Raw genomic sequence first — 8887 nt, 5'->3', positions numbered from 1 at the left:
CAGCAACCCTTTTATCCATCAGCACAGAACACATCACATTTTTAGGGTTGGGGGGAAAAAAAAAATATGTCTCCTTTTCTGCAGGTGCTGAACATCTGCAGCTTCTAAAAGGGAGAAGAAGTGTTTTAGGCACAGAGGTCCTCAGCATGCCTGTGAGAAGGGCCAGTGTTCAGGCACGAACGGAGCCTGATTCATCTGCCTGTCCTCATTTAGCAGGAGCAATCACAGGTATTTAGATGAAGACTTCTAGGGATACGTTGTGGTCTCACTAAAGGCACCCTGGAGATGTGAGTAGGCTCGAGACTCGGCCCTTTAAAATCCCCCTGTCTCATCTCACGAAGAAAGCCCGATGGTAGGGCAGCAGCCAAAAAAAACCCCACCCCAGCCACCCCTGACATTTTCTTTCATTGTCACATGCTGTCAGAGAAAATCTCAGTGATCTCAGCTGTTTGCTAACGGTACTGCTGCTTCTTGCAAACAAACCAACGGAAGCAGTTGCAGCAAACGGAGTTTGCAAGGCATCTGCTGGGTTAGGGATCTCAGAGAGACCCCCTTGTCGGCTCCAGGTACCCGCCGGGGAGGCGGGGAGGGATTCCAGCAGCTGCAGCATCTTCCTTGCTCGCTTTCCGCGCGAGGGGCATATTTTCTATCAAGATATTCTGAGCAGGCTTCGCTGTCGCTGGGGAAAGTGAGGAGGAGGCAGCCAATCTGCAGCCAGCGCAGGGCTCTGCCGGAGCGCGCCGTGCAGCCCGAGCCGGGGTCGAGGGAGGGTACCCCGGGCAGGGGGCTCAGCCCAGGCTTCGGTGGAGCAAGGTGGGGGGGACGGAGCGCAGCAACTTGCCCCAGAAATGGCACCTCCCTGCCGATGCAGGCGACGGACGCTCCCTTTTCTAGCGGCTGTGGGGTTATTCTTGAAGGGATTGACCTCAGGGTAGAGCGTTTTCTTCAGAAAAGTTAGGCACCTTTAGCCCTAAAGGGTGTAAAATGAGATAAAAATAACAGCTGGCTGTTTCCTCTGTCCCGAACGGGCACCCACTGTTTGAATGATGAAGCTTCACCTGCATCTCAGACCGGGCTCAATGCCGTGCACGGAGATGGTCCCGTCTATCTGCCTTCGGACCAGTCTGCTGGGAAAGGGGCCTGGGGACTTTTTTGTGGTTATCCTCCTTGGGACTAAACCCTGTGGCTTATCCCTGTGGTCCTCTCAGTCTTCCCACTTCAGGTTTTTCCATTATTTTCTTTTCCCCATCAGGAGCCTTCCCCAGGTCTCCTAATACAGGCGTGTCTGGGTTTTCCTTATTTCTCTCATCTCAACCAAACAGGTTCAAACCCCAATCCCAAATGGCTGTGGCATGTACACACGTCCATACAAGTATAAGCTATAATTACAAGGGAATAAGGAGGAGGATCAGTCCTGCAGACACCCGGTTGTCATCGCACCCTTCGAGATGAGCCAGGTCTGAGCATCGCCACAGGGGCTGCAGCGTGCGCGGGAAGAGCCGTCACATGCGCAAAGCAAACGGTTTGGGGTTGTTTCTTTTTAAAACTAATAATAATTGGAAACTGTTCTTCCTCTAATCTCTTTCATGTACAGACATCGCAGGCATTACTTGTAACAACATGAGGTAAATAATGTTCAGAGAGAAATGTGATGCTTAACTTGACAGTGTCCTTTTAAAACCCTTTTAATCTCAGGGGCCCTTTGATGTACCTGAAGAGATCACCTGGCTGACTTTGCTCCCGTCATCCCAGATCCATTTTAGGGTCTTGACCCAACTCCACATCTTCTTCTAGCTTTGGTCAAATGCCAACTTTTGACCGCACGAGAACCAAAAATTTTAAACACAGACATACAGCTCCAAATATACAGCTCGCTCCTGGCTACACAGGCACCTGTAACGTGAGGACTGAACCAGAGGTGACAAAACAGTTCATTAAGAGACGCCATCTCGGGATAAATCCCTGCGTTCACTTTAGCCGCTTGCATTTTTCCTGCAGAAGCAGGTTTTTCCATACCACCCACTCAGATGCACACTGGTATCAAGTGCCCATTCCTCTTACACGGGCATCTCCTGGGCTCCCTTCCTCAAGTCACGGGAGATGTTGTAATACGCTGGAGAAAGCAAAGTGAATCCCTTATGTTTCTTTTGCTAAATGCTCCTTAACCGTTTCACAGCAGCCTGTTCCTGGCAATTACGTGACAATTCAGCACAAATGTCACGGAGCTGCTAAGTTTTCAGCACTTTCGGCAGTGCTGAGGCTGGAAAACAATGCATATATTTTTTTTTGCTGATCCAAGTCCTTAGTAATTACACTTAATAGATCCCGGAGGGATTCCTAGGTAACCTGCACTATGGTTTCCATGGCAGAGAGACAGAGCTTGTACCCTGCGATAACAGATAATAATGGACTGTTAATGCTTAATTAATTATGCTACAATTGTATTTGTAAACCAGCTGGCCCTTGTATTCCCAGTAAGACTCTTGAGTTGCTACACAACAGTTAAAGGATAAAAACAAACAAGACGGAGGGGCAGAAATGGTGGTGCTCGGCTGCGGCCACCATCAGAGCTGCAGTGTGCCAAAAACCACAGACTGGAAAAAAACTTCACTCATTACTTCTACAGCTACGATTACTGTTGTTACCCCTGTGCCATAACAAGGGTTTATTCACATTTTAGTGTTTCCATGGGTTTGGGTCTATGTTCCAGCTCTCTAAAGTTTGGAGGAAATCTTAAAAGTCCTTGGAGACTATCCCTGTTTATACACAAGCAGCCTTTCGCCTAGCTAATACTGGTGTACATTGCCCATCCTTGGCAGGTGTTTTCCTCCTCATATGAAGGAGCCCAGGGGTCTTATTATAAAAAATAAAAACAAAAAATCCCAGCCCCAGAGCTGCCTCGTTTTGCTGATGAAATTTGCCATCACCGAGGATGCTGGATGATGCTTAGGCGCACCAGAGCTTGATTTAATTTTTCCTTTCCTGGAGCCAGGCTGGTAACCATTCTGGGTGGAATTCATCTCACGTCACTTGGTCTACAGACAGCCTAGATGGTTAGCGCAGACTAGATGTCTAACATTTAGACAGCTAAAATTGGGTGAGAGGACGCTGCCAACTGGCGTCTGCTTCCCAGTAAAGCAGGTTCTGGACTTGCGGGCACTGTGCTGGGAGGCAGCACGGCGTTTCGCAGCGGAGCCTCGTCTCCTGAATGACAGGCAGGTTAGTTTAAACAAATCTCTGCAGTTCCTGACGGCCTGCTTTAGCACTACTATTTCAGGGCTAAAGAGAGTGTTGTAGCTTTTAAAAAAAAGATAAAAAAGAAAAGCTTTGCAGGCTGCTTGCTGTCTGTGACACACAAACCCCAGGCTCGGAAAATCGGCTCGACCTCTGGCTTTCTAGCACCCCAGAGCCCATGATACCACTGGCCTTGGGGATTTTTCTGGGCTTTTCTAAATCTCAAGAAGGCCGAAGATGAGGTAAAGCACCACCGAACTACTAAAGCAACATGCAAAGTTGCAAATCAAGGGCTATTGCTCTTCTTTCTAAAGGTGGGTGGCTCACGATAGAGGGCTAGCGTGTGGCGTGAAGAGTTGTAAACGCTGCTAGTTCCAAAATGCTGGCTGTAGCTGCAGTAAAAGGGAGTTCACTGACCTATTGCCAGGCTGGGCTCAGCAAAACATTTCTTCCAAAGCACAAACCCATTAGTGATTCATCTTCTGCCTGGGCACTGAGCAGGAATCGCTTCTTAGGAACAGATGACACGTATCCCAGGACATCCTTGCCATCAAAGGGGAGAAGGGCAAGCATTTCCCCTGAGTAGAGGTTAAGGCACAAAGACCTTACAAGTTAGAAATAAGCCAGACATAAGCATTTAGAAGTGCAGCAGGATTCATAATTGGAGCTAAAACAGAAGCTTCAGAGTCGCAAAGCTGCTTATCCACCAGCTGCCACAGGCAGGACTCCAGCCCCTGCTAAGATACGCCGGCATCTCACCGGGGGGGGAGCAGCCATACCTGCCACTGCTGCATGGAGAGCCCTTGTTGGAGTTAGCACGGGGAAGAGGGTGTTAAAAAGAGGGAACTGTAAAAAGGAAGCAGAATTTGTAGGTTGTCAGACAGTCGGATTTGAGCTGCTCACTTTGCAGAGACCCCTCCCCTCCCAGGTCATCCTATTTCTGGGATGCTTTTGCTGGCAAATGTGGAAGACCCCGCATATGCGGTGGCAAAGTAAGCATTTTCTCCTACCTCTGCATTGAACAGAGGATGCAAGATGCAAATAGGTGCAGACTGAACCAGGGAGCTGAGCAAAACATTCGTGCATGGGAATCCAGTTGCTGCTGATGCAGGCGGGTAGGTGCATGTTGCTTAGTTTGTTGACTCCCCCCATTTTTCTAGACGAGGGCACGACTTTGATGTACTGGTGTATAAATAAAGGGCGTGCTCCCTTCTTGGACACCATCCCATCAGCATCCTCTGAACACAAGTACCAAAGGTTTGTGATTTCGGTCAGTTCAACAGGTCCATTCCAAAGTGTCTCTGTTTGTGAGGGTAAAGCTCAAACACCAGGGAATTAAGAGGCAGCCAGTCCTGCTCTACACTTTTTGTCAGGGAGGAGGAAGCAGCCTCCAGATTATCCCAGGCTCATGTCAGCTGGTATACAACTTTGCCTCCTTCATGGTATTGAAATGATCAAGTAGTCTGAGCAGAGCAGGGGCAGAAATGGTCGCTGCTGCTTTGGCAGGGGAAATCAAACGGCGAGTGGACCAAGGCTAATGCAAGTATGAGAGCAGTTAAGTCCTCCCTTGGCTGCGAGGTGGAGGAATCCAAATGCATTTTGTGTCTCTGTGGTGCCCTGCCAACAGAAACAATGACAGTGATAATCACTTGCAATCTGTTATTATATTAACACGAGCTCAAAAATCGTAAAACCCAATAATCTTTTGAAATGAAGCTAAGCCCCCCAAATGTAAATAACACACCGCATCGCAGTGCTTGGCGGCGGCAAGGCCGGGGGGGGGGCGGGGGGGAGTTCTGCCTTTGAAAGGCTTGGCGTGGTGCAGGCGGAGAGATTTGCTGGAAGCAGTCAGGCGTGGATACCTGGCTGCCAGGAGAGGCTCTCCGCAATCCCTCCATTTGGTTGGCTTCCTTTGACCCTGTTGCTAAGCTACAAATATGCCTTTCCAGCAAGCTCCAGCATCCTCTCTCCCACCCACTCCCAAATGCGAACTGAATCAGCCTGCTCAGAAGAGAAACGATCTCTGGCCAGCAAGGAGCTTTTTTTCTTTTTTTTTTTCCCAGCAGCACTGCAGAGTGGTACAAGGACTTGCTTAGAAAGGGTGCCCACCCCTGCCCCATGCCAACCCAACAGCCACAGGAGCTTTGTTACGAGGACAGGGGCATAGAGAAAAGCATTCCAGGCGATTAAAACTGGCGCAGCTCCATTGCAGCAAGAATAGACGAGGATACCAGCTCCTCCGAGAAATAGCTACCACCTACCTGCACACACGCTTGCTCACCCTGATGCCAGCCACGTTAACACTTTAGGACAGCAAATGTTCTATGGCAGGGACAAGGTGGCAGGGTGGATGTTTTTCTGACCGGTGTTCTGCAGAAAGACGCGTTGGGAGGGTTGTCTGCAGTCCTGACGCTGAGTGGTCTCTTCCCATCGTTCCTGGGATGCTAATAAGGTCCAACAGCCACATCCTCAGCGGGTCCAGCACAAGTTATCTGGGCTGCCTTTATGCTCAGTGGAAAGTAACGGATGATTCTGGGGTGCGCTTCAACCCAGCCTACGGTGGGTGTCTGACACAGGCCAGCTGTGATGTGAGTTGCTGCAGTGGTTTCCACACAGACCCCAGGAGCTTAATTTGGTCCCTATGAACCTCAGGAAAGGTTATTATCGCTTTCCCAAAATGTTGCCTTAACATAGACCACTGTATGCTGGCCTGACTTCTGCTGTTATCAGGATACCTGTACAAGCAATCATGTTGATTGGGAAATGTCCTTTGAAGACTCCTCCAAACCATCCCCAAACAGCTATATGAGCCAATACAATCTTTTTTTTTTTTTCCCTTTTCATTGACCACCCTGGGTAAGCAACTGATTTTAGTTATTCTTTTAAGGCCAGATTTCCTATATGCACGACATGGGGGAGTCCATGAGCAACTGCTGTCTTAACCCAGATGGGTCTGGTGGGTGTGCATCCATGCGTCTGCTTGGCAGACGCTGGGTCCGGGGCTCACACTGGGACTTACATGCCATTTGTGCTAATGCATGACAGTAAACAGAGTCTGCCCCAAGACTTGCAGATATAGGTGTCTATTGAGGCAAATGGATGGAAAGTAAGTGTTGAAGTGGCTCAGAAAAGCAGAAGTCCAGCAGCTTTCCTCTCACCCGGGCGTAAGAGGGACAGTGCTCCCAGGGATGCTGCGGGCCCCAAGAATGCCTTGGGCTATGGCTCAGCATGGGGAGGGAGCAAAGGGGCTCCTGGCAGAGCCCAGTTTATTTCTGTTGGTAAAACAGGAGAGGGATTTTGTCTGCCTTTGCAGAATCAAGCGCCTGCCTTAGGAGGACATTGTGCTTAGATGAAAGACCTAGGGGTGACCTGTTTGTTGTCACAGTGACGGAGGCAATAGATCTGGGTTTAGTCCCTGCTTCTGCTGTTTGCTCACCTCATCCCCCTTAGGGAGATCTTTATTCACGCCTTCCTCACTAAGGCAGCAGCCTGCAAAAATTCAGTGAGGGTTACCAGGCGCTTTGAGATGTTTGCTGGAGGGTGTACGTGTGCTCTCTGGGGCCTGCTCATCTGCAGGCCTGCCTGCCCTGCCATATCCCAGAGCCAGCACAGCGCCCGACCCCTGCTACAAGGCAGCCTCAGACAGACTTTCAACGTGCCTTCTAACTCCTCTCCTTCTCTTTCTCTTCCAGGGCTCGGCTCCCATCCTGGTAGTCATGGTGATCTTACTAAATATTGGAGTCGCCATTTTGTTTATTAACTTTTTCATCTAATTCAAGACTGTCTTGTTTGCAAAAATAACAGTTACATGTATGAATGGGGGGGGGGAAAAACCAAACAACAACAAAAAGGGAAAAATCATAACTCGAACTGTCCTATGACAATTTCCAAGTCTTTTCACAGAAGAACAACAAACGATGGAGTCTCACTCACAGTTTGCCTTTTTTCCTGGGTAATGTTTTTTGGATTTTAGCCAAAATTCTTTGCTTGTATAACACTATGCTGTGTGGCATGGCAAAATGCTATCAACACTCTGCCCCCCCAACACTGGAAAGGATGAGAAGGAATCCCAACAAAATAAAAGCTCATTTCCCTTCCCCTCACCCCAAAAACATATTCGTAACAACAGTAATGAACCCCAAAATGGAGACTATATGAGGGGACCATGGGGAGATTTTGTTTGAAGTATGTACGGGTCCTGGGATGCTCCAGGCTGAGTGTCCCAGGGAAATCCACAACAGCTTTAATGATAAAGTAAATGAGAGAGAAAAGCAAAATCAGGCTTTTCTTCCTTCTCCCTTCACAAATGGAGAAACGTTGCTGTAAGAAGGAGGAGAGAAGGAGCACGGGGAAGGCATGAACCCCGTCAGGATGTGAAAGATGGGAGAAGGGCAATAGGCCCCATTTTGTTATTTGTTTTTAAAACAAAGCAGCAATTGGTGTTTTGCTAAATTTCTTGGGGCAGGGGGGGAATAGGGAACGCAAGGTGTGAGCAGTAGCCCCACAACCCTCCTGCCTTCACCCCTCCTCCCCAGGCTGCTCCCCCCCATGGCAAGGCTGGAAAACCACCCAGTGCTACTTTTAATTCACAGACAATTTCTCCTGGGTAAAAATGTGTACCTGGATTCCCCCAAAAACATGCAAGCACCTTCAGCAACACAAATTGAGTAGCTGCTGGTCATCGTGCCGTGCTCGCCAACATGCGAGGAGCAGCCTTACTTGAGCATCCCATCCCAAATACACACGTGCACAGAGATGCGGGGGAGCAGACTGGTGGGGAGGGACTGGGGAGAGAGGGCTCAATTCTGATCCACTTAGGATACAATAAAACAAAATAAAGCAAAATAAGATAAAACTGTTTTTCAAGGCATCTGGGGAGGAGCACTGGAGCATGTCCCAGAGAGGCGGGAGAGGGTGGTGGGTTTGTCTCTTACATCTTGCTGTGGACTGTTTCAGACATCATGCTTGGGCTCTGAGCATGTAGTATTTTGCACTTTGTAATGCAGGATGTATATTCCAGCTTCCAACATGTCCCTGTAAAAAAAAAAGAAGAAAAAAAAAGAAAAAAAAAAGAAAAACAAAAAACATCATTGGCAATGGCAGCCTCTAAGGATGTATTCTTTTCTTTTTTTTTTTCTATGTCACTTAATTTGTTTGTTTATACCATCTTTGTAATATGCCTGCCTTGATTTTCTCCCCTCCCCTGTCCCCACTGATAATATGCATACTCATTAAAGATGCCGTATCCCTGTTCTGAGCTGTTATGGTCCCAATCACAAGAGTGTGGTCTTAGCTCAATCGCTTGGAAATGGCCGACGTCCCCTCGCTTTTCAAAAACGACTGTCCTGTTTCTTCCCCTCCCCACGCTGTCTTTCCCCACCGTGGAGATCGGCTCTGCCGGTGATCCACCACCACCAGGTATGGTCCGAATGGCTCGTTTGGGATTTGGTACGGCCAGGGACCAAATTCCACCCTCAGTTCTACCCACTGTGGCTCCATTCAACAGGAGAAGGGGTGCGAGTGTGGCAGCAACCCGAGGGTGGGATGAAACCCATATACAGATATATCTGGGGGGGTGGGAAGGAGGGAAAAAGTCCTCCTTGACATTTCACATACAGAGTTGTTGGGTACAGCCCTGACTTGTGGACTCAGC

General features: G+C 48.8%; 1 protein-coding gene across 1 annotated transcript in view; it reads left to right on the top strand.

Annotated features, from left to right (window-relative positions):
* JPH3 (junctophilin 3) overlaps window positions 1-8266 on the top strand; it is a 58461-nt gene extending 50195 nt beyond the window's left edge. The window contains exon 5 of the mRNA XM_009323040.1: window positions 6927-8266. Coding sequence (XP_009321315.1) covers window positions 6927-7007 — 81 coding nt within the window. The 3' untranslated portion in view covers window positions 7008-8266. The remainder of the gene's footprint in view (window positions 1-6926) is intronic.
* Window positions 8267-8887: the final 621 nt, after the last annotated feature.

The sequence above is a fragment of the Pygoscelis adeliae genome, unplaced genomic scaffold (assembly GCF_000699105.1).
Source record: "Pygoscelis adeliae isolate BGI_AS28 unplaced genomic scaffold, ASM69910v1 Scaffold414, whole genome shotgun sequence".
NCBI classification, from domain to species: Eukaryota; Metazoa; Chordata; class Aves; order Sphenisciformes; family Spheniscidae; genus Pygoscelis; species Pygoscelis adeliae.
Note: the sequence above shows the minus strand (reverse complement) of the source record. Positions and strands in the feature narration are given on the sequence as shown.